The sequence below is a fragment of the Lontra canadensis genome, unplaced genomic scaffold (genome assembly GCF_010015895.1).
Source record: "Lontra canadensis isolate GAN:19392208 unplaced genomic scaffold, GSC_riverotter_1.0 scaffold11, whole genome shotgun sequence".
NCBI lineage: Eukaryota > Metazoa > Chordata > Mammalia > Carnivora > Mustelidae > Lontra > Lontra canadensis.
In genome coordinates, this window is record NW_022631005.1 from 6,320,670 (window position 1) to 6,347,748 (window position 27,079).

A 27,079-nucleotide genomic window follows, 5' to 3' on the forward strand; every position below is an offset into this window, starting at 1 on the left:
TTTCTTCTAGGAGCTGTCTCTTCCTTCCTAATCTCTATTCTGTTGGCAGGACCATTGCTGCTAAACCAGATGACAATGCTATGATAAAAAATTGACACTCATGTTGGATCAATACATAATGAGTAAACTACGGAGTACAGCACAAATGTTAGTCCAGAATCTGGATTTAAACTTCCTCTAGTGGACATGGTTGGGAGCCTTCCCAGAAGCCACTTGGCCTTTTTTATTTTCTCCCTAATAGAACGCAGAATCAGTTCAGGTATTTTCAGCCTTCAGGTAAAGGGGGTCCTACTTCCAGCCCATGGGATGGGTCTTAAGAGTTAAGAGACTGCATGCTCCAGCTCAGGCACACATTATAAGACAGTCAAATGGACAGGAGAAAATTTTAATCCTTGCTCAGTATTAAAGCATGTTGGATCTCTCACATACACACACCTCTCCCTATCCCACTTGATTTGAACAAAGAAGGATCTAATCCACTGTCAACAATTTTTTGATGATAGAAAGGATTAAATTTAAGATGAAGTCAAGACTGAGGAAGCCAAAGCGAATTAGAGAATTCCAAAGATATGGGTTACACACACACACACACACACACACACACCACTTATATGTGCTTGCAAGCTTGCTTGCCTTCCTTCCCTTTTCTCCCTCTGCTGCTTCTTCTGCTTATGCAAAAAAACCCACAAAAATCCTTTGACTCTCCACAACGGTCTGTTTCAAGTACTTTCAAATCTTCTGATCAAAATATCACCCTCTGAGACACCAGAGTTCTTGTATCTATATCCCAATTACATTTATTTGAATCCCCAATAAACTAAGAGCCACACAAGAGCAGGCAGTATAACTTACTCATCTTGCATTCTGGACAGTGTTTAACACAAGGCATTCTACAAGAGTTTCCTGAACCGGAAGATACATAGTAGTATACACATCAACCTATCCTGGATACTAAATCAATGAAACACAATAATGTTATTAAGTTTGCCAATAAGCTCATTCAACTTTTAATGGTCTCCACCCAATAAGAATTCAACCTTTTTCCCCCACCAATCGTAAAATCTTCAGTGGGAAGGAATGATAGATAAGAATTGTTTCTTTTCCTTTTAAATTACATTTAAGTAAGCCAAAACCCACAAAGGTAAAAGATTAACTTCTCACGACAGTTTTATTTTAGTCACAAATTCCTCCTGAATTTTTCATGATAATTTCTCTTGAACCTCCATTGTAATAGGTGCCTTTTGGGGTGGCTGAACTTTTTGTTTAAAAAAAATATATTGGGGGCACTTGGGTAGCTCAGTCTGTTAAGTCTCTGCCTTCAGCTCGGGTCATGATCCCAGGGTCATGGGATCGAGTCCCGCATCAGGCTCCCTGCTCAGCGGAGAGTCTGCTTCTCCCTCTCTACCTGCCTGCTGCTCCCCTTGCTTGTGCTGTCAAATGAACAAAAATCTTTAAAAAAAATTTTGTTAGAGAAACTTCTTCTACCTCAATACATCAACTCATGAAGTGAGGGCATCAAATCTTATACTGTGAGACCCATCTCCCTCAGTTTCAGCTGAGCAAAACCACATCACTCTGAATCCCTTCCCCGGGAATTTATAAACGAGACTAGGAAAATCCAAGTACACTATGGCTTTGTCTTCTGAACAGGTTTATTATGCAATACTCTTCATCAGTTTAAATTTGCTAGAAATTTCCACTGTGTGTTAGTGAAGCTACATAGAAATAAAATCAGACGAACTGGGGTTGTGATTTTTGATAGCATCAACCCTTTTTCTCAGTCCAATGCCCCCACCACCACCATGGGAAAAATCAGTCTCAAAGGAAACAAAGGAATTTGGTCACCAAATTCAAAACATTGAAAAGGATTTTGCTAATCTTCTTTCTATTAACTTTAGCATTGGCAAATTTCTATTTTCCTCAGCACAAACCTAAACACCTTTCTTGTTTTAGACAATGAATTTAAGCTACTGGCTTCTCTGAATTCATCTAAACTGGCAGTTACATGCTTAGTTTTGACCTAACCAGCAGGGGTCAGAGTCAGAACAAAAACCACCTAATGAAGGATTCCATGGAAAGACATCAAACATTTAAGTGAGCAAAAATCAATTGCTTGCCCAACTGTAGAAATAATGTATAAATAGCCAAAATCTCAATGAAGATATCAAAAAGTGCACAGCTCCCTTTGAAATGATTCCTAATAATTTTTAAAGTCTGAAAAAAGGTCTGAAGACAATACTGACATTCTAATAACACAATGAAGAGAACAAAATAAGTGATAATCCTTGGAGCTGGCTGTAGTAGGCTATAGAAACACACAAAAAAAACTTTAGATATTACAGGTAGTTTCCTCAATTTGGCTTAAGAACAAATACAGATTGTTTTGCTTTCTTAAGTATGATATTTTTAAATGACAAAATTATATTCTGAAAATGACTTACTTGTAACATCAGTCTTTATTCCTGCAATCCTCAATAGTGGTTCAACCTTCTCATAATAGACCTGAGTAGCTTCTTTTTTGTGGCTCAGGGGGTTGAGAATTACTTTTAATGACTTTGGTCTATTAGAAAAACCTAAGAGGAAAACAAAGACAAAGTTATACAATCTTCATCAGCACTTCGTTTCTTTCCCTTTAAAACCATACACTAAGTCCAGTCAGAAGGTTTTACATCTATTTAAGTAGTATTTGCTGTTTTTATTTGAAATTCTTATGAGTTTTCCCAAACATGGCAGTATTTTAAAACATTTGTTTTCCTAGCAGTTAAATAGGTATATTCTTCTTAAATCATGAATTATAACAAAGCATTACATTTATGAAGGAAAATGTGGATGAAAGCAACTTTGTATTATTAAGCAAAGCTCATGTATATTTACCAAATCATAGATAATATATCAAATGTTCCATCAGCATTTATTGGGGGGGGGCAATAAGCTGCAAAGAACAGAAAGGTTTACTTCCTCTCCTGAGATAAATATGTTCATTATTAGAATTGGGCTCCCCAGTGACCCCAGGGCTCCCCAGGCCTGACCCGTGGATGAGCGCAGGGTGGGGCAGAGTACACAGGGCTGGGTCAGGGCGAGTGCCCAGAGCAATGCATGCTGGAAGCTGAAAAGAGGCTTAGGTCAAAGTTCAACCCTGAAAAGGAGCCAGGGGAGAAAGGACTCTTCCTTGGGGAACTGGGAAAGAAAGCCTCTCAGCGGGGATTCGATGAGAGTGCTGCCTCACAGTTGGGGATGAGATTTGATACTACAATTTTCTGGGCTTGCAAGATGCTTATCACTTAGAACCCAGTTGGAGCAGGTGCAAAGCAAATTTTCTGTTAGGAAGGTGCAGGCGGGACAGAGGAGCCAAAAGAACGCTAACGACCATTTCTTACAAGGTAAGCTGCTGTCACAGGGCCACAGTTCAAGGTTAAAAAAAAAAAAAAAAAAAAGTTACTAGCATCTGCTTTTAATAAAACCATCCCTAAAGCCTCATGGAAAACGTCCATAACACCAACATCGGTTCTTGTGCCTCCAGCTGAGACAATATTTCATTTCTCATCATATTTGATATTATACCATCCTTCAACAGGACACAAGGTTTTGAATTCAGGGGGATCCCTGTACTCGATGAGAAAAAGATAGGGCCAGGCTGAACTGCCTATAGTCTCTGTCATTGTCCCTGTGCTTGTTCGTTTGCTAACTGGCCTCTGGCAGTCTCCTTACCACCCAGTCTTAAAAATCTCAAAACCTTGCTCTGTTCCTTTTTTCCTTCCAATCCCTCCATTCGAACGAAGTGCCCACGTTCATGAGATGGTAATTCTGTTTCGGTGCCTTCTGTCCCTCTTGGCCGTCGTGCTCTGGCTCCTGCGGGGCTCCTGCCAGGCATTTGGGCATCTCGCTCTCCTCCCCCTTCCATGACCTCTGCATCACGCCTCCATCAGGCCCGCACCAGCAGAGAGCTGCCAGGGCTCCCCACTGCCTGTGGCCAAGCCTGAACCCCTCAAAATGACACTCAGAGTCTTTCCCCAGCCAACTGCAACCTGGCCTCCCCTCTTCCTCTCTCACATAGATTCCAGAAACATGGACTGAGCATTTGCACTAAGTACCGGAGCAAAGCGGTTAACACACGGTTTGTGCTTTAAAGGAGGAAGATGTATCCCACACGTAGAAACAGCACAAAATGGAGGCGCCGATCACCCCGGGAGTGTGAGAAGAGACTGGTTAATTCTCACTAGGGATCAGGAAAAGGGAGTATGTGAGTGGGGCTTTCATCTCTTGTGGTTTTCACTACTTAGAATTCCCTCCTTCCTTCCTCACACGCCTTATCTTAGCCCCTTCAGCCAGACAGCAGGAGCAGCAGTGGGACAGGAGAGGAAATTCTAAGCAGAGACTAGCATGAAACTCAGTAAGTGCAGAGGTTTCTCTGTTCCATTACTGCTTCCCCATCATGCTCTGAAACTGCTCAATTACCTACCAAATACCAGACATGCCAGGCACTCCTCAGACAGGTTTTAAGATTTTATTTATTTGAGACAGAGATAGTGACTGAGATAGTGAGAGAAGGCATGAATGGGAAGGAGAGAGAGAAGCAGACTCCCCATGGAGCAGGGAGCAGGAAACCCAATGAGGGGCTCGATCCCAGGACCCTGAGATCACAACCTGAGCTGAAGGCAGACGCTTAACTGATTGAACCAGCCAGGCATCCCTCAGACCATTTTTCTTTCCACTCTACCTTACCACCATTTCTATGACAATTCTGCTACTTTTTGTTTTGTTTTGTTTTTCATCAAGTAGGCCCCATGCCCAATATAGGGCTGGAACTCACAACCCCGAGATCAAGAGTCGGCTCGCTCTAGGCACTCAGCCAGTCAGGCGCTCCAAATTCTGCCGTTTTTTTTTTAAAGCTCACTTCCATATGACTTCCTCACTAAAGACTTCCTTAATCACCAACAGAATTCACCTCTCTGGCTTCTCATTCCCACTGTATTCTGTGGGCCTCTATTAACTATTTTTTATATCATTCATATTTAAAAAAAAGAACTGATGAAAGACCCAATACCTTGGAACTCTTACTGCCAAACCAGGGACAATATGAAATGGAGTAAAGACTACATCTTACCAAGGAGAAGGAAAAACTCTGTCTTATAGTAGAATGACAATAAATATGGAAGGAATGACAGAAAATCACTATTTTCACCCGTTAATAATGGATTCAGGCAAGAATCAGCAATGGGTGGTACAACCATCAGTGACAGTCAGTTGGGGAACAAAATGTTTCCTTATTCTTAAACTCTGTCCCTCTTCATTGTTCTCATTACAGAGGGTAGAAGCGGACATTGACAATGGGGACATCTCGCAAACACTGCCTTAGTCAAGTGATCAGAGTTGACCATAACCTTAATGTACAAATGGACACGTAAGCCCCGTGATACCCTGTGATGCGTGATGCACAGCACCGAGCACACAGCACTTCTATGGTAACTGCCCAAAGTGCGTAATGTGGCTCAAACGATGATGCAACCCTCAAATGGACCTCGACTGAGGGGACATTCTCAAAGTAACTGCCTAAAACTCTTAAGAACTTAAAACCCTCAATACTGTGAAATAAAGTTGAGGACCTGGTCCCAAGTCAAGGAGGCTAAAGAGAGGACAAGTGATGCAATGTATGATTCTGGATCAGGTGAAAAACTGCCAGAAAGGACAGGACTATTCGCCCTTAACCAGGAGAATAAGCAGATAAATCTAGGGCTCATTAAAGCACAACAAAGACAAGACACTTGTTCTAAACTTCACAGGCCAAGACTCAGATTAAACATCCAAGTTAAGTTTACCTTACCTGGCGTATTTGTTGAAAGAGGCTGCTTCATTTCTTGGTCAGAGGCAGTCCCAGCATGGAAACGGTCTAGGTAGCTAATGGTAGTCCTCAAACGTTATCATGAAAACCCACTTTTATTTGCCCCTCTCCCTATATCATGACTGTCAGGTAATAATAGTTTTTGGAAATAAGAAACAGTCACTTGGGGCTTATGAGGATAAGTACGTCGTAGTTGAAGGCTTATAGCCCTTAAATATTTATGTATAAAAGTATATGCTATATGTCCCATTCAACCTTTGTAACACAATCCCCTTAGTCAGGAAAGAGCTAAAACTGCTCAAGATTTTCTAAAAATATTTAAGCAAATTAATTTTATTCTTAAGCCTCAGTTACAATGACAATAGCAACTAAATAAATTAATCAGAATGTTCCGTTTCTTAGACATCCTGATAAATTGAGCACTTTCAAAACATAAATCAACAAAGCCAATTTTTCACCAGAGCATGTATTCATTTTCTCATTTATCTTTTCCTTTTGGGTGCTCTTAATTTGATGATTATGAAACTAGAGTCTAAGTATATAAAAATTAGGTAGCAATTTGATACCTATTTAGAGATCAGAGGGGGATTTCTATCATATAAAGCAAGATTTTTTTTTTTAAAGATGTTCATTATTGAGTAGAAAAAAGAGATATAATTAGTAAGTCTCCAACTTCTCTTCTCTCAGGATCCCTCCCCAAGCCTCTCTGGACTTTCCTCAGCCCCTTGTATACACCATGCTCCCTCTCCCATAGCGCCACTGCACTTACTCTGCCCTGTCCACCCCCCATGCTTTCTGCCACTATGGCCACTTTGTCCAATTAATCAGTCATCACTTCCTTGGGAAAGACTTATATGGCTTCCTTGGCTTTGCAACATTAGCTAGGTCACCGCCCTCTCATCATTTGTTCTTATACATCCATACATTTTGCAATCTTGATTCTTACACTATTATCTTTTTATATTTATTTATTATTTGTACTCATATATTAGACTTGAAACTCTGGGGCTTCTCCCCGTATTTGATCTTCTTAGTGCAGGGGATATAATAGATGATCAAATATTTGATGAATGAATAAAAGGGTAGTGTTAGCCTTCAACTATATAGATAGTAGTGGCATCCATTCATGTATTCACAAATAACTGCGTGCATACTATTTGCCAGACAGGGTTCTAGAAGCTGAGGCTCTATCAGTGAACAAGCAAGCTTCTGCCTTCAGGAAGCTTCCATTTTAATGGTGGGGGACAGAAATACTAAGAGAATTCAAGGTATGTTACATGATAACAAGTTCTAAGGATAAAACGAAACCTCACAGTGGGAGAGAAGGAGGACAAAGTAGAAGAAATGACTTCCTGGACAGGGAAAATGAGATTACTCACAAGCACTTACAAGGACTTTGGCTTTTGTTCTGAGTGAGAGGAGAAGCATGCTGATTTTTGAGCACCACGGCAACATGACCCAAGATGTGAAATGGATCACCCAAGCCTGTGTGTGGAAAGCAGATGCTGTAGGTGCCAGAAAAAAGTCAGAACCGTGGCAATACTCCAGGTGGTAAATGACTGCGCTTGGATTGAGTAAAGTGGAGATTATAAGAAAAGCTAGATTCCAGATATATTTTGAAGGTAGAGCTGACAAGATTTGTCTACTCTTGTGTTATGTGAAAGAGAATAGTCAAAGACTAATCAAATTATGGCTGGTTAAGGAGAAACTGACAACACAAAAAGGGTTAAGAACTAATGAAAAAGTGGTAGAATCAATTAATTGTGGTCTCGGGGTGGAGGAGATGAAAAATTTTAGGAGTTGAGAGATTACATCAATTAAGTTAGAAAGACAGAGGCCTAGCTTTGCACAGTGGCAGTATTGTAGCCAATGAGGTTTAACCGAGGTGCGATTATTGCTAATAGAAAGATAGAGGCCAATAGCCACATGAAGGGTAGGATGCTTCAAAGTGAGACTTTTACTGGTATTAATAATAAAAATAATAATAAATATAATATATAATATATAAAAATAATAATAAAAATAATAAAAATTGACTCCATATTCATCAGAATCACCTGAAGGGCTTCTTAAAACACAAATTTTTGGATTCAGTAATCTAGGGTCTGAGATTTTTTCCAGGAGATGCTGATGATGTTGGTCCTGAGATCATACTTTGAGAACCACTGCTCTAAAAGTATGATTACGGGAGGTGAATGAAGTGTAGGATCAAGATCTTTGAAGAGAAGAAGCTAAAAACTCAGAGAACATCTACAAAAACACACAGAACTATGGCAGCAGTAGTGCTGTAGAGAATGACAGTGAGACAGAAACTAATGTCTTCAAGGAGTAAGAAGCAAGAACTAGTAGTCTGCACAGGACCCCAATAAGTAGCACTAAGCTAGTGGGGACTAATGGACTGAGCTTCGAAAATGAGGGTTTTTTTTGTTTTTGTTTTTGTTTTTTTAAAGATTTTACTTATTTGACAGGCAGAGATCACAAGTAGGGGGAGAGGCAGGCAGAGAGAGAGGAGGAAGCAGGCTCCCCGCCGAGCAGAGAGCCCGACGTGGGGCTCGATCCCAGGACCCTGGGATCATTACCTGAGCCAAAGGCAGAGGCTTTAACCCACTGAGCCACCCAGGCGCCCCCAAAATGAGGTTTTTTAAGAGAAGAAAGAAAATGGTCTCAAAATAGCAGTGAGAAGAAAGAAAGATATCAAGACATTGACAAGAGCTCCAGGACTGGTGGTCTGAAGTGTATGACAGAAAAAACAGCCACCACTTGAGGGCTGTAGGGGAAGCTAGAAATTCCTGGGAGAGCTAGGTCTCTCTATTAAAGCAAGAAGGTAAGGGAATTTGGGGAAAGTAATCGAAAATATAGGAGATTTTGCTACTGATGGACTATTCATTCCATAGGGCAGAATAACATAGTGTCCGAAGTTAAGGACAGTAGGGATGGTGTTGCGTTAGAGAGTACAAAGAAAGAGCCTTAGAGGAATGACAATACAACTGTTGAAGGGCTTTAGGGAGTTAAAGAATGCTTTGCAGCAGTTGAGGTTGGAAAGTGGGGTGTGAAGAGTGGGGTCTTGCCCCAACCACAGGGAGCTCTACAAACTTATCTTACCTCCAGCTAATACCAAAGCTTGGGGAGGAGCAACATTGCCTGGACCCAGAAGAGCTCCAAAGCCCCTGTCCCTCTCAGTAGATCAACCAGTGTTCGGATCTACACCCAAGTCTGTGTGAGGCACTAGGTTATACTCTTCACAAAGGGATCTCAGTGCAAATATTCTATATTTGAGAATCACATGCTCCATTGTCTTCTGTACAGACTGACATTTTCAAAGTGCAAAATTCAAAATCTGTTTTCAGCTCATTCCTTGATTACCGAGTTTCCCTCCTGGTGGACCACTGGTATCACTTCAAGAATTCTTCCAGAAATATTCTATGCATATATAAAAATGCATGTGTTCTTTGGCTTTTTACAAAGATGGTAGCATTCCTACCCATTAGTCTATATGTTGCTTTTTTTCCCTTTTACTGTATTTTGGAGAGGATTTCATATTACTACGTAGAGTAGTAAGTGAAACTAGTAAGTAGTAAGTAGAAAGCTACCCAGTACTTAAAACTGAGTAGCATTTTTGTATGGATGAACTTCAATTTAAGTAATTTGTCCCGTGAGGGGCATGTGGGTGGCTCAGTCAGTTAAGTGTCTGCCTTCAGCTTAGGTCATGATCCCAGGGTTCTGGGATTGAGCCCCTCTTTGGGCTCCTTGCTCAGCAGGGAGACTGCTTCTCCCTCTCCTTCTGCTTGTACACACTGTGTCAAATACATAAAAAATTTTAAAAATGTAATTAGTCCCCTGGAGATGTATATTTAGGTTGTTTCCAATCTTCCTTCACTGCAATGAATGTCATTTTGCATCTATTTGCATGTAACTTCAGGACAAACTTCTAGAGGTAGAATTACAGAATCAAGGGGTATGCTCTCTTGAGAGTTTATCCTATTCCCCAATTACTTGCTGTTGAAACAATTCAGGGTTGTTAGCTGCCAAAAGTGGGTGCTAGTGTTAAAATAATTCATCTTAAGTCTTGGCTCTTCCATTTATCAACTGTGTGACTTTGGGTTATTTGTCCAATTTCTTGGTTTTTCTATTTCCTCATCTGTAATATGAGGACAATAAGAGTACTCCCTACCAAAGGCAATTGTGCTGATTAAATCAGCAAATTTAAGTGCTTAACAAGTGCATGGCACACAGTCAGTAATCAATTTATAATTATTACTACCAATTCACACTCCCCCAGGAACAGGGTATCTGTTTTCCGACACCCTTATATACCCATAATGTTTTCAAACTTTTTGACCTTTGACAATGTGAGAGAAGAAATATTGTATCTCATGCTAATTTCAATTTACATTTATCCTTTTATGAGAGAGGCTGAGAAACTTTGAAATATTTACGAGATACTTTTATTTTTCTATGAACTATCAGTTTATAGCATTAACTAATTCTTTCTTCATAAAACTGTATTTTTTTTTGTATTTGCTCTTGTGTAATTGCTTTTTAATGACCGCATTATGGAATTGAGGGTGGAATTCTTAGAACCAAAGTTATTCTTAATAAAAATCACCACACCCTTGGAAGGAGAAAAAAAGAAAATTAACCTTTTAAGTAAGGTTAACTTTATTTAAATAGCCTATTAAAAACTGTATTTAATAACCTATTAAAATATGAAAATTAATTTTGTTTATGAGTTACAAATTTTTTTCTGTGTAATTGCCTTTAATTTTTATTTATGCTATTTTCTCTATGATCCTTTTTTTCCTGACAGTTTTCATTTTGCACACCTATAGATTTATCATTTTTTATAGTTTCTGGGTTTTATGTCATATTTAATAGTTTCCTTTTGCGACCAAAAAAAACCCCACTGTAGCGGTGCCTGGGTGGCTCAGTGGATTAAAGCCTCTACCTTCGGCTCGGGTCATGATCCCAGCATCCTGGGATTGAGCCCCGCAACAGGATCTCTGCTCAGCAGGGAGCCTGCTTCCCTTCCTCTCTCTCTGCCTGCCTCTCTGCCTACCTGTGATCTCTGTCAAAAAAATAAATAAAATCTTTAAAAAAGAAAACCCACTATATTTCTAATAATTTTATGGTCTCTATTTTATGTTTTCATTTAAGCATATCTAAAGTTTCTTTTTTAAACAATTTCTTAAATATTTTATTTATTTATTCAAGAAAGCAAGAGAGACCATGAACCGGGGGAGGAGCAGAGGGAGAAGGGCTTCATCCCAGGACCTCAGGACAATGACCTGAGCCAAAGGCATACATTTAATGAACTGAGCCACCCAGGAGCCCCCCAAATTTCTTTTAATAGAGAGATAAAATTGGGATTTGACTTCACTCTTTTGCCAGATAACTATCCACCTGTCCCAATATCATTCATTTGGTAATCTTTCTCTTATGTATCTCAAATACCACCTTTAGATATATTAAATTCCAAGTGTGTTAGGATTTCTTCTGAACCATTTAGTCTGAAGTCTTCTGATCAATTCATATGTCAGCGCCATATTTTGAATTTAATGAGACTATCTCAAGTTTCTCCATGTAGACTTTAAAATGAGATATTTTTATAATGTTGAGAACATATCCATCTATTATTTTTTAACTAAGAGCTGCTTGGCATTCATACACAAGTAGACCAATCTATAATTTTCCTTTTTTGGATCTGCATCATCAGAGGTTGATATCAATTTCATGTGAGCTCTATAAATACAATCCGGGAGTTCCCCCACCCCCACCCCATGCTCTCCAACAGTTTAAATAGAATCAAAGTTTCCTGTTCCTTTAAGGTATGGTAGAGATCTCTGTGAAAATATCAGGGTCAATGTTTTCCTGTTTGTTTTTTTAAGGAGTACCAAAATAATTGTTGCCTTGGCGGTAACTGGGTCTGTTTAGGTTTTCTATGTCTTCTAGAGTCGGTTTGGCCATTTTTACCTTCCTAGACAATGGACTCATTCACTTCAACCTTCTCCAAGGAGGCAGCCCAGGTTGCCTGATGAGTTTAGATACTGTCTTCTTATGAGTAGTAGTAGCAACACTATTTCCGCCTGATATTTAGAACTGATCACCTTTTCCAGCACAGCAAATTCATTATTATTTTTTTTCCATTTGTTGGTTCAGTCACATGGTTCAAAAATGTAGCCAGGTAATTCTCAATGTCCAATTCACTTGAACCATTGTCATGTTCCCATGTGAAAGTATTCTTCTCATACTAATTCCTCTAAATCTGCAGATTTCAGAGTTATAGGGGCAGGAAACGTGGGCCATTGGCAGTTAAGAGGTAATGCTTAGATCTTCACTACTTGGTTTGTAGACCCATGTATTTTGTTCATGGAACTAAAAACTACTTTCACAAAATTTTGTCTTCTGGGTAGAATATAATGCAATACAACAGGAAACATGGCAAAATCAGCAAAGCCCATGATTCATCAGCCAACTGCCTCACTTCTTTGATATAATTGAGTCCCTTGTTCAAAAGCAGTACGGAATGCAAATTCACTGAACAAGGTATTTAGTAGGGTTACAGATAGTAGTGTTGCCAGTAACATGGTGGATGGGAAATTCAAATCCACATCTAAAGTAAACATTTATAGCAATGAGACCTAATTACTAACTTTCCACAATAGAGGAACTCCAATGTAAGCAACTTGCCACCAAATGGGTGACCAGTTGCTCTAAGATAGAGAGCCATAGCCAGGCTCAGGGCTGATCTGTTTTCAGGCAGAGTACTCAGCAATAACAGGAGTCAAATCAGTCTTGCTGAGCTGTACTTGTTGTTAAACCCACATCTTCCCCCATCTCTGCATGAAGGCCACTTTGTTTATGTGTTCACTGTGCAAGCCCTAGCATTGATTTTTTTTTTTAAAGGTTACATTTTTAAAGGTTACATTTATTTGAGAGAGAGAGAGCACAAGCATGATTGGGGAGCAGAGAGAGAGGGAGAAGCAGACTCCCTGGTGAGCAAGGAGGCTGATGTGGGGCTCCATCCCAGGACCCTGGGATCATGAACTGAGCTGAAGGCAGAAGCTTAACTGACTGAGCCACCCAGGCACCCCCCTAGGGTTGCTTTAATAAGATGCTGACTGACATCTATAGAATGGGGTACCTTGCCTACCTAACTAGGTCGTCTTTTGAAATAAATGCTCTTTGATGACCATTTATATAAAACAAATCTCATTCTGTTCTTATTCTATGAAAACCAACTTTCTTCCAAATTCCTATTTGGCAAGCTCTTAACCACTGTCCATGCATTAGTATGCATCCATCCCTCTGGCTATCACCCTTTAGTAACTAGGATCAATTGTCTGAAGTTCTGCCCACCACAAGAATTTTCCTTCCCTATCTTATAGTAACACTCAAGTAGGTCTGTAATACTTCAGTAGCTCATTTCTATGGTATCATGAATAATCCATTTATTTCCCTTAGTTTACTGGTCATAGGAAATATCTCATGATGCCACATATGAAGGGGAGGCAAAAAAAAAAAAAGAAAGCAATGCGGCAACAATTGTAGGCCACCAATATATTTGATTTACTAGACCCTTCTCTAGTTCTTTCATCATATTATCTGTACAATACAGCTTTTTATTTAAAATAGCTAGAGGTATTTTATGTTTCCTACAACTGAACTCTAATATGGGTGTCTAATAGACATTTCAAAGTTGACATATTGAAAACTGAAATTTGATATTCCCTACCAAATGGGGCCTATCTACCCATAGTCTTTGCTACTTTACTAAATAAGAACTTCTTTCTACCTGCTCCAGTTAGAAACTTTATTCTTAAAATTGGTAACAAAAAATAACTAATTGTGCATTTATCCTGACTCTTTAGTTAGTACTATATTTATGGGTAACCAAATAGTACTAGTAGACAAAACACTCCTTTAATGAAAAAATAGCACTAATTTAGAAAGAATGATTAAATACAAAATTTTCCATGATCTACACTTACTTAAATAACTATTTCAAGCAAAGGTAATAAACATTAAAACCACTACTTATTTATTGAGAATTAAATGCTCTCCCTGGTCCCTGAGTACCATTGAACAATTATCTATTAGTTTCAAATAGTAATATTACAATGGCGGAATGCCTGGGTGGTTCAGCCAATGAAGTGTCTGACTCTTGGATTCCGCTCAGGTCATGATCTCAGGTGGTGACATTGAGCCCTGCACTGGGCTCTGCACTGGGCAGAGAGCCTGCTTAAGATTCTCTCTCCCTCCCCCTACCTCTCCACCCCCTAGCACTCTCTCACTCGCAATCTCTCGGCGGGGGGAAAAAAAGTTACAATGGAGAGATCAAGCTGTCACCTCTCTGCCTCTGGGATCAATCTTAGCCTTGGGGAATCTATCTCATCCACACTAATCATAAGATTAATTAATCTTAAGATATTACATACCACCTGAGATAATGTCTAATCATAAGACATTACATACCACCTGAGATAATGAAATATGAAGCATCCAGTACCACTTATGAAGTATTCTTGCACAGTATGAACCTAAGTAAGGCTTTAGATTAGAAATCCACTTTATATGTAATAAAGAGAATAGAAGAAGAAGTTAAATGATACCACCAGGAAGAAATCAGACAGCGGTACAACAGTACTGCTCAAAAAGTGGTGATCAGAATGACAACCTAGCATCACTCAGAAGTTCAGTAGAAAGGCCCATTCCAGGGAGAAGATATTTGCAAACAACATATCAGATAAAGGGCTAGTATCCAAAATCTATAAAGAGCTGAGCAAACTCAACACCCAAAGAACAAATAATCCAATCAAAAAATGGGCAGAGGACATTTCTGCAAAGAAGACATCCCCATGGCCAACAGACACATGAAAAAGTGCTCCACATCACTCGGCATCAGGGAAATACAAAACAAAACCACAATGAGATACCACCTCACACCAGTCAGAATGGCTAAAATTAACAAGTCAGGAAATGACAGATGCTGGCGAGGATGCGGAGAAAGGGGAACCCTCCTACACTGTTGGTGGGAATGCAAGCTGGTGCAACCACTCTGGAAAACAGCATGGAGGTTCCTCAAAAAGTTGAAAATAGAACTACCTTACGACCCAGCAATTGCACTACTAGGTATTTACCCTAAAGATAGAAACGTAGTGATCCGAAGGGGCATGTGCACCCGATGTTTATAGGAGCAATGTCCAAAATAGCCAAACTATGGAAAGAACCTAAATGACCATCAACAGATGAATGGATAAAGAAGAGGCAGTATATAAATACAATGGAATACTATGCAGCCATCAAAAGAAATGAAACCTTGCCATTTGCAACAACGTGGATGGAACTAGAGGGTATTATGCTTAGCAAAATAAGTCAATCGGAGAAAGACAACTATCATATGATCTCCCTAACATGAGGAAGTGGAGATGTAACATGGGGGGTTTGGGGGGTAGGAAAAGAACAAATGAAACAAGATGGGATCGGGAGGGAGACAAACCATAAGAAACTCTTAATGTCACAAAACAAACTGAGGGTGGCCGGGGGGAGGGGCATAGGGAGAGGGTGGTGGGGTTATGGACATTGGGGAGGGTATGTGCTATGGTGAGTGCTGTGAAGTATGTAAACCTGGTGATTCATAGACCTGTACCCCTGGGGCTAATAATACATTATATGTTTATAAAAAAAATTTAAAAATTTAAAAAAAAAAAGAAAGAAAAGAAAGGCCCATTCCAGACCTACTGAATCAGAATGTTTGGGAATGGGGGACAATATCTTTATTTAAATAGGCTTTCTAAGTGTTCCTTATGCACACTAAAATATCTATAGGACAACCTCATCTCTTTCATAAATGTCAGAATTTTAAAAATGAGGGGACTATTTTAGTGTTGTAGTTTAAATATGCTTAATTTGATGAATGACTCTTGATTGGACACTAGGTACAAGTCAGCTATAAAAGACATTTTGGAAAACATAGGGAAAATTTCAGTATGGACCAGGTATTCAATGACGATAAGCAACTATTGTTCATTTATTTGGTAGGATAATGACACTTGGTTATTTGTAAAATGTCTTTTTGTAGAGATGCACCCTGGAGTATTTCTGGGAGAAATGTCATGATGTATATAGCTGAAATCAGACTGACAGAATAAAATGTTAAAACATATGGAAAAACATTAAGAACTATACAATATGGATGATGACAATATAGGTGTCCATTATAATGTGTTTATATGTTCTGTATTATTTGACATTTCCCCTAACACACACACACACACACACACACACACACACACACACAAAAACCACCTTGCTGTTATCATTGACTTTCTCTCTCTTAATATCCCTCCAAATCCACCAAGTCAATAAATCCAAAGGCTCCATCTTCAAGAACAAATCCAAAGTCTAATCACTTCCCACTAACTGTCTCACTCCCTCTTTAATTTAAATTACTATCTTTTGCCTGGGTTATACCAATTTCCAATCAACTGGTTTCCTGCCTCAATTCTTTCTCCTACTCAGAGCATACTCTCTACTTTACAGCCAGAATATTCACTTTAAAAGTTATATCATGTTACTCCTTTGCTTAAAACTCCCAAATGGCCCCATCTTTCTCAAAACCAAAGTAAAAAAACACACAAAGCTTGCAAGAGCCTTCACACTCTACTCCCAGCTGCCTCTGACCTCATTTCCTACCACTTTACTCCCTGCTAACTGTCTGCACATGACTTTCCTGATCAACCTTTTACACATACTATTCTGTTTGGACTATCCCCCCCTCGCATATCCATATGGCTCCCTTTCCGATGACTTTCAACTGTCTTCTAAAACTAGACATGGCTGCTAGTTGGCAGCCTCAACTCTCTTATCTGGGGCTTGGACTCAGAGTGCCCTTCTCAGCATCAGGGCACATGTGCTTCATCTCATAAGAGAAAGAAAAATGCAAAGAAGTAGCTGGTCAAAGGAATGGCACCAGTGAGTGATGATGAAGCCAAGACCAAACTCACCAGTTAAGACTGCCAAATGGCAGGGCACCCGGGTGGCTCAGTGGGTTAGGCCACTGCCTTCAGCTCGGGTCATGATTTCAGGGTCCTGGAATGGAGTCCCGTGTCGGGCTCTCTGCTCAGCGGGGAGCCTGCTTCCCCCTGCCTCTCTGCCTACTTGTGATCTCTCTCTCTCTGTGTCAAATAAATAAATAAAATCTTAAAAAAAAGACTGCCAAATGGCTTAGGAAAACTCTCTTCCATAAAAATTACCATAACAATAACAACAGCATTTAAAGACTTTGGAAACCAAGTTAGGAAAGTAAGAAAGAGGACAAAGTTCAATGTTTAAAAAAATTTAATTATTGAAAAATAGTTAAATAAAAAGGAGAGTTTAATTTTTTCCATTAGAAAACAGACATGTACAATCTAGTCCTCTTGATGAAACAAGAATATGTAATGCAGAAATGTAGTACACTGAAGATTTACGTAAAATTACTAGGTACAAAGAACTCTGGAAAACATTTTAAAAATGCAACACAAAGCATCAAGCAGTATTAAACTGCTTGTATTGATATTAATTGATATTACTGATTGATATTGTATTGATTTAATACTGTATTGATACAGTATTAAACTGTATCAATTATGACAAACTGTTTAATATGATAGCTCTATGTATCTCAATACGTAAATCCCCTCAACTCCTTGGGAAAAAAAAAAAAGAATCTCAATGTGATAACAATCATTTATTCATAATTTCACAATAGTATAAGCATCCCCCAAATAGATAATTCAAGATTAAAATATAGGCATAATTCAATATTAATATGCAACTGACTCGGTTCTTGGTCCTTCTGTAACCTCTCAATTCATACTCTAGAGTATAGACCTTTTTAGCATGCCATTTTGCAATGAACCATCAATGTAAAACAGAATGGCCAACTGTTCCTCTGTTAGTAACAAATGTGCTAATATGTACTAGTTTAAACTTGATCTATCAGTGAGTCAATGAACCATGAAGGGTGGGGGTTAATCAGGGTGTTCTCCAAACAAAGGCTCATGAGAGCAGTGGGGACGCCACTCCCAGACTCACATCTGTGCTGTTTTGAGTGCAGCATGATGGAAATGGCATGGTGTTCATCAAAGTTAAGAGCCCAGAACCTTGTTATAGTATTGGATATACTCACAACCGTTTTATACAAAAAAGCAACCAAACTGTTGCAAAAATAAAACCCAAACACAGGAAATAAAGACCTGAATTAACCACAATTCTCAGGAGCTATTAATATTAAACTATGCCCAGTTAATATGTAACAGTGATGGTAAAACCTTTCACACACAAGATATGACAACTTCCCAGCAAAGGGCAGAAACAGAGATATTTTATATTAGGAGATTTATATTAAAATTCACTGGGGCACCTGGGTGGCTTAGTGGGTTAAAGCCTCTGCCTTTGGCTCAGGTCATGATCCCAGGGTCCTGGGATCGAGCCCTGCATCGGGCTCTCTGCTCAGCCTCTCTGCCTGCCTCTCTGCCTACTGTGATCTCTGTCTGTCAAATAAATAAATAAAATCTTAAAAAAAAATTCATTGATTTCACTTCACTGGCAGCAAAAGTTAATTGATGCACACATCTTTACACACACGTGAAAATAATTTGTCTTACAGTCTATTTAAATAAACCCAGTAACTTCTCAACTCACATAACTTCTAAACTCACTGATATGAACATCTCTAACAGCTAAGATAGGCTCAACGACAATTAGTAGAAAGAATCACCTATTGCCAGAAATAGTCCCCTCAGTACTTCCGTATTTTAATGGTAAAGTGGTCAAGTCTACAGATAGAGCAGGAATGAACGGAAAAAAGAGCTAAGATAGGAGAAACGAAATTTCAACCAATTACATATCCCATTTACTTTTATTCAATTATTATTATCCTTACTTTCCCCAATTAAATATCCAGAGAGGTCTAGGGCAAGATGGAGATGTAGGAACATCCTGAACCCACCGCCTCCTTGGACTCATTAAGTCTACAGCAAGTTATAGACTGATTCTCCCCTGAAGAAGAACTAAGAGCTATCTGAACAGCTTCTACACAGTAAGAAAATGATAGGAAAGATGATGAAACACTAACAAAAAGAACTCCCATCCCTGACCTGGAACTGTAGGGAAAGGGATAGGACTCAGAGCAGATCCCTCTGCTCTGGCACATAGGAAAAAAAAAGCCCTGGATTTAAAAATCAGCTAGTATATAAAAGATCCAGCCCTAGAAACCTGCCGAAAGTCAAGAAGCTATGGAAACCCACTCTGGGTTGGAGGGGCTGGTGAGCACCATGGTTTCTAGTCCTCCTTGCCTTGACAGCACAGATAGAGCAGGGCTCTGAGCACACTAGCTGGCGGGCTGCCTCAGCAGGCACTGGGCCCCTAGCCCACACCAGCCCCAGATGCCCTGCAGCACAAACGAAAAAAAAAAAAAAAAAAAAGCCGCTGTTCAAAAGAACAACTAGAATATCAAGGAACTGGCCCTAGAACCCTGCTATATTATGGGGGAGCTGCTGGAACTTTCTGGACCAAAGGAGCAGGTGAGCACCACAGTTTACATTCCCTCTTAACCTTGGTAATATTGATGGGAACAGGGTCTGAGTGCCTGAGCCAGCTTAGCACCTAAGTGAGACCTGGGACCCTAGTCCATCCCAGCCATAGCCATCCCACCAAGGCAGCCCCAGAGTGCTATCCACTGGGACACCCCTGGTCAGCACCCACTATTAGCTCCAGCCATCACACAAAGATGACACAGATACAAAGCACTGAGAACAGTCCAGGCTCACACCACTTTGGCTTCAGGCAGCTTACTAGGGTACCCCCTGGCACAGAGCATTTCAAGACATCCTAGTTGACACCTGCTTCAACTCCAGCTGCCCAGCTAGGATGCCCCCTGCAGAGAGCACCCTAGGACCCTCCAGCTTGTGCCCACCTCATTTCCAGCTGTCCTGCCAGGGCACCCCCTGTGCAGAGCACCCCATGTCACCCTAGCTTGTACCCACTTCAGCTTCAGCTGTCCTGTGAGGGTACCCTCACTGTGGAGAGCCCCAGAACCACCTCAGTCCATGTCCACTTTAGCGACCACTGGCCTGCCAGGGTGCCCCTCGAGCAGAATACATGGGATGCCCCCCACCCTGCCCCATGCTCCACACCTTGGCTCCAGCCACTTCACCAAGATACCCTGAGCATAGAGACTCTTAGAACACCTTTATACCCACTTCAGCTGAGAAAAGTACCTTCTGCACAGCCCTGGGACTCCCAGCTTGCACCTACTTCCACTTCAGCTGTCTTTCTGGGGCACCCCCTATGTGAAGAGACCAGGCCCCACACCATCTCAGGCCAGCTGTCCTGCTAGGGTGCCCTCTGTGTAGACCCATAGAACCCTCTCCCATGGTATGCATACACCTCTCCCATGGTATGCAGATCACCAATTGTAAGAGAGCCCCAGGACACATACATACACACCCCGCCCCCCCCCACCCCAGCTTCCACACCACTCAGCTTTAGCTGTCCTGCCAGAGTAACCACTGTACAGAGAGCCTCAGGACCACCCTGGCCTATATCCACTTCCGTTCTGGCCATCCCACTAGATGGGTAGCCCGAGCACAAAAGCTCTTGTAACCCTTGGCCCACACCAGCTATAGCTACAACCAGCCAGCAGAAGTTGCCAAGCACACACAGCCTACACAGGGGATGACCATACATAAGACCATTCCTTCAAGTTTAGAAGTACTTGTTCTAATTCATAGAAACAGAAAGTAAAGCAGAAGGGAGAGACAGAAGAATACGCTCCAAACAAAACAACAAGACGAAACCCCACAGAAGGAACTAAATGAAACAGAGATAAGCAATATGCCCGATAAGGAGTCTAAAGTAATGATTGTAAAGATGCTTACTAGAAGACAGAGAAGAGTGGAAGAACTCAATGAGAATTTCAACAAATGAAAAATAATCAGAGTGGAAGAATAACTTAAATAAAAAATCCACTAGAGGGAATCAACAGTAGATTAGTAGATGCATAAGAATGAATTAGCAATCTGGAAGATAAGGTAATGAAAACCAGCCAAGGTGAACAGTAAAAAGGAAAGAATTTTTAAAAATGAGGATAAGTTAGGGGATCTCCTGGACAATATCAAGCAAACAAACACTTGCATTACAGAAACCCCAAAAGGAGGAGAGAAAGGAACTGAAAACTTACTTGAAGAAATATAGCTGAAAACTTCCCTAACCTAGGGAAGGATATAGATGTCCAGGTTCAGGAAGCACAGAGAGTTCCAAATGAGGTGAACCCAAGGAGGTCCACACCATGTAATAATTAAAATGTCAAAACCAAATTAAAATTAAAAATAAAATCAAAAGCTCAAGAAACAAGTGTTGCCAAGAATGTGGAGAAAAAGGAACCCTCATGCACTGTTGGTAGGAATGCAAACTGGTACAGACACTACAGAAAAATAGAGAATTTCTTTTTTAAAAGATTTCATTTATTTATTTGTCAGACAGAGAGAGCAAAAGAGAGCACTAGCAGGGGGAGCAGCAGGCAGAAGGAGAAGCAGCCTCCCTACTTAGTAAGGAGCCTGATGTGGGACTCAATCCCAGGACCCTGGGAGCATGACCTGAGCCGAACATAGATGCTAACTGACTGAGCCACCCAGCATCCCAAAGAGAGAATTTTTAAGGTAGCATAAGAAAAGCAAAAAGTTATATACTAGGGAAATCTCCTAAGACTTTCAGCTGATTTTACAGGAAAATTCTGAAGTGGCACAATTTATTCAAAGTACTAAAAGGAAAAAACCTACAACCATGAATACTTTACCCAGCAAGATTATTATTCAGAATTGGAGAGATAAAGAGTTTCCCAGACCAAAAAAAAAAAAAAAAAAAAAGGAAAGGAAAGATCAAGGAACCAAGGTCTGATTCTTTGAAAAGATAAACAAAAATGATAAAACTTTTGCCAGGTGCATCAAGAAAAAAACTGAGAGAAACTAAGTGAATAAATAAAATCAGAAACAAAAGAAAATAACTCATACCACAGAAACACAAAAAATTATGAGACTACTATAAAACGTTATAGGCCTACAAACTGAACAACCTAGAAGAAATGGATAAATTTCTAGAACATAATCTTTCCAAACAGAATCAGGAAGAAATAGAAAATCTGAACAGACCAATTACTAGTAATTAAATTGAATTGGTAATCAAAAAAACTACCAATAAATCAAAGTCCAGGACCACATGGATCCACAAGTGAATTCTACCAAACATTTAAAGAATTATACCTATACTCGAGGTATTGATCACTGAGCCTCAGTGGCTCAGTCATTAAGGGTCTGCCTTCAGCTCAGGTCATGATCCCGGGGTCCCGGGATTGAGCCCCACATCGGGCTCCCTCCTCAGCGGAGAGCCTGCTTCTCTCTCTCCCTCTTGCACTTCTTGTGTTCCCTCTCTATTCAAAAAAAAAGAAAAAGAAAGAGAGAGAGAGAGAAAGAAAAAGGCAAAGAGGAGGAAGAAAAGCTTCCAAATACTTTCTATGAGGTCAGCGTTATGCAGATACCAAAACCAGATGGACATCACACAAACAAAAGGAAAACTATAGGCCAATATCCCTTATGAACCCAGATGAAAAATACTCAACAAAATATTAGAAATCTGCATTCAATAAATAATACATTAAAAAAGGGACATTCACTGCTGTGAAGTGTGTAAACCTGGCGATTCACAGACCTGTACCCCTGGGGATAAAAATATATTATATGTTTATAAAAAATAAAATTAAAAAAAAAAAGGGACATTCACCATGAGCAAGTCAGATTTATTCCAGGGATACAAGGATAGTTTAGTGTTTGTAAATCAATCAACATGATATAACATATTAACAAAATGAAGGATAAAAAAATCAAATGGTTATTTCCATAGATGCAGAAAAAGCATTTGACAAAATCCACCATCTTTTTATGATAAAAAACTGCCAACTCAGTGGGTTTATAGAGAACATACCTCAACGTAATAAAGGCTATGAATGAAAAAACCCCAGCTAATATCATATCTAGTGGTAAAAACAGAGCTTTCCCTCTAAGATCAGTTATAAGACAAGGAAGTCCACTCTTGCCACTTTTATTCAATAAAGTACTCAAATCCTAGCCACAGTAATCAGACAAGAAATAAAAGGCAACCATATTGATAAGAAATTAAACTGTCACTATTCTTATATGACAGGATACTATACATAGGTAATTCCAAAGGCTTCGAAAAAGTAATAAATGTATTCAGAAAGTTGCAAGATAAAAAAATTAATACCCAGCAATCAACTGCATTTCTCTATACTAATGCTAAAGTAGCAGAAAGAAAAAATTCAGAAACAATTCCACTTAAAATTGCACTAAAAAGAATAAGATACCTAGAAATAAACCTAAGCAAAGAGGTGAAAGATCTGTATTCTGAAAACAATAGAAGAGTGATGAAACAAACTGAAGACAACACAAACAAATGGAACAATATTCTATGCTCATAAATTTGAAGAATATCATTAAAATGTCCATACTACTCAAGCCATCTACAGATTCAATGCAATCCCAATCAAAATACCAACAGCATTTTTCACAGAACTAAAATACTACAATTTATATGAAACCTAAAATTGCCAAAGCAATCTGGAAAACGAACAAAGCTGGACATATTATAACACCAAATTTCAAGATACACTACAAAGCTGTAGTAATCAAAATAGTATGGTACTGACACAAAATAGAGATCAATAGAACAAGATAGAGAGTCCAGAAATATACCCATGATTATATGATCAATTAGTTTATGACAAAAATGGCAAAAACATACAATGGAGAAAAGACCACATCTTCAATAAACAGTTCCAGGAAACTGAACAGCTACATACTGAAGAATGAAACTAAACTACTTTTTCACACTGTACACAAAAATAAACTCACAATGAATTGAAGATCAGAAACCAGGAAACTCTTAGACAAAAATATAGGACCGTAATTTCTTTGGAATAGGCTACACCAACATTTTTTTTAGATAGGTCTCCTCAGGTAAGAAAAAAAAGCAAAAATAAACTATTGGGACTACACCAAAATATAAAACTTTTTCACATTGAAGGAAACTGTGAACAAAATGAAAAGTCAATCTATTGAAGGGAAGAAGATATTTACAAATGCTATTTTGATAAGGGGTTAAAATCCAAAATATATAAAGAACTTATACAGCACAATACAAAAAAAAAAAAAAAAAAAATCCGGTTAAAAAATGGGCAGAGGACCTGAATAGATACTTTTCCAAAGACAACATACAGATGACCAACAGACACATGAAAAGATGGTCAACATTACTAATCAATAAGTACCTGCAAATCAAAACCACAAGAAATAGATATCACTTAACACATATGAGAATGGCCAGAATCAAAAAGAGAAGAATGAGGATGCAGAGAAAAAGGAACCCTATGCACTGTTGGTAGGAATGTAAATTGATGAAGCAACTGTGGGAAAAGTATGGAGATTCCTTATGAAATTAGAAACATCACCAAAGGCAAGGGAACCAAGGGCAAAAATGAACTATTGGGACTTAATCAAGATAAAAAGCTTTTGTACAGCATAGGAAACAGTCAACAAAACCAAAGACAAACAACAGAATGGGAGAAGATATTTGCAAATGCAATATCAGATAAAGGCTGGGATCCAAAATCTATAAAGAACTTATCAAACTCAACACCCAAAAAAAAATTATCTAATCAAAGAATGGGCAGAAGACACGAACAAACATTTCTCCAAAGAAGACATCCAAATGACCAATGGACACATGAAAAAGTGCTCAACATCATTCGGCATCAGGGAAATACAAATCAAAACCACAGTGAGATACCACCTCACATCAGTCAGAATGGCCAAAATTAACAAGTCAGGAAATGACATGTTGGTGAGGATGCAGAGAAAGGGGAACCCTCCTACACTATTGGTGGGAATGCAAGCAGGTGCAGCCACTCTGGAAAACAGTATGGAGGTTCCTCAATAAGTTGAAAATAGAGTTACCCTATGACCCAGCAATTGCGCTACTGGGTATTTACCCTAAAGATATGAATGTAGTGGGGCGCCTGGGTGGCTCAGTGGGTTAAAGCTTCTGCCTTCAGCTCGGGTCATGATCCCAGGGTCCTCGGATTGAGCCCCACATCAGGCTCTCTGCTTGGCAGGAAGCCTGCTTCCTCCTCTCTCTCTCTCTGCCTGCCTCTCCGCCTACTTGTGATCTCTATCAAATAAATAAATAAAATCTTTAAAAAAAAAAAAAAAGATATGAATATAGTGATCCAAAAGGGCACGTGCACCCGAATGTTTATAGCTGCAATGTCCACAATAGCCAAACCATGGAAAGAGCCTAGATGTCCATCAACAGATGAATGGATAAAGAAGATGTGGTACATATATACAATGGAATATTATGCAGCCATTGAAAAACCTGAAATCTTGCCATTTGCAATGATGTGGACAGAACTAGAGGGTATTATGCTAAGCGAAATAAGTCAATCAGAGAAAGACAATTATCATATGATCTCCCTGATATGAGGAATTTGAGAAACAAGACAGAGGATCATAAGAGAAGGAGGGAAAAAAGAAACAAGACAAAACCAGAGAGGGAGACAAACTGTAAGAGATTCTTAATCTCAGGAAACAAACTGAGGGTTCCTGGAGGGGAGGGTGTTGGGGTGAAGAGGTGGCTGGGTGATGGACACTGGGGAGGGTATGTGCCATGGTGAGCACTGGGAATTGTGTAAGACTGATGATTCACAGACCGGTACCCCTGAAACAAATAATACATTTGATGTTAATTTAAAAATAAATAAATAAAAATAAAAAGTTTAAAAAAAGAAATTAAAAATAGAAATACAATATCCAGTAATTCAACTACTGGGTATTTACCCAAAGAAAACAAAAACACTAACTCAAAAACATAGATGCACCCATATGTTTCCTGCACCATTATTTACAACAGCCAAGATACGAAAGCAATCCAAGCATCCCTCAGTATGAATAAAGAAGTCAATGCACAGGTGCACACACATGAATATTACTCATCCACACAAAAGGAGGAGATCTTGTCATCTGTAACACCATGGATGGACCCAGAGGGTATTATGTTAAGTGAAATAAAACAGAGAAAGACAAATAGCACATGATTTCACTTACATGTGGGATCTAAAAAAAAAAAAAAAATGAATAAACAAAAACCAGAAAACAGACTCATAAATACAGAGAACAAACTGATGGTTTTCTGGAGCAGGTGGGCAAATTGGGTGAAGGAGAGTGGGAGATACTGGCTTCTAGTCATGGAATGAGTAAGTGATGGGAATAAAAGTCAATCATATTTAGGGAATACTAACAATATAGGGAATACTAACTAACAATATAGGGAATATAGTCAATAGTATTTTAATAGGGAATACAGGCAATAGTATTTTAATAGCAATGCATGATAGATGCTAGCTACACATGTACCAAAAGTGTATCATACCAACCTGTGGAATCACTGTTGCACACCTGAAATTAATGTACCATTGTGTGTCAAATACATTTCAATTAAAAAAAAAAAAATCCAAACTGAAAAATACGTGTTACTGGCTTTAAAATTTTTTTTTCTTTTTTCCCGCTCTGTTTAGAAGTCAACTATAGAATTAGTTAAAATAAATAGCATTTAAATATGATTAACTTTACAAAAATCCAATTTGATAAAATAACTGTATATTCACTCTTCATAAACTATTAAGTTACGAAAATGTTAGGGGAAAATTACATGAACCCATTTTTTAATTCAATGATTTTATCAGTTAGAAAGTTTTTTCAGTGTATCCTCTCTGGATTACATATAAGTTAGTCAATGTGCCTTTGAGAGAGTTTTAATTATCTGCAGGACTTTAAAAAAAATCATTAGTATTCCAAGAACATATGTTTCTGTAAAAAGATTCTTGAAAAAGTTCATGTACTAAAATATGTGTTGTCCAAGAAAAACCTGAGCTGAACAGTAAAGTGGTAAATACAGATTTTATTCAGAACTGTTCCAACCAAGGAGAGAGACCTCCATATATTCAGCATGAAAAACTAGAAACTCACAGCCAAGGAGCAGGGTGGGGTCAGTGGACACAAAGTTACTAAGAGGAAACAACGGAAGTGAAGGGTATTCTGACTTCAACCCACGTAACAGAATTCTTGCTGA

The 27,079-nt window shown here is 39.2% G+C and overlaps 1 protein-coding gene and 1 non-coding gene across 3 annotated transcripts in view; one reads left to right on the plus strand and one right to left on the minus strand.

The window, feature by feature from the left end:
* The window catches only part of CERKL (ceramide kinase like), a 122,298-nt gene that overhangs the window by 30,717 nt on the left and 64,502 nt on the right, over nucleotides 1-27,079 (minus strand). For both annotated transcript variants that reach the window (XM_032856053.1, XM_032856052.1), the window contains one exon: nucleotides 2,442-2,573. In XM_032856053.1, coding sequence (XP_032711944.1) covers nucleotides 2,442-2,573 — 132 coding nt within the window. The remainder of the gene's footprint in view (nucleotides 1-2,441; nucleotides 2,574-27,079) is intronic.
* Nucleotides 7,680-7,814, plus strand: LOC116866958. The gene has a single exon (XR_004382521.1). It is a non-coding gene; the product is annotated as a U4 spliceosomal RNA (small nuclear RNA).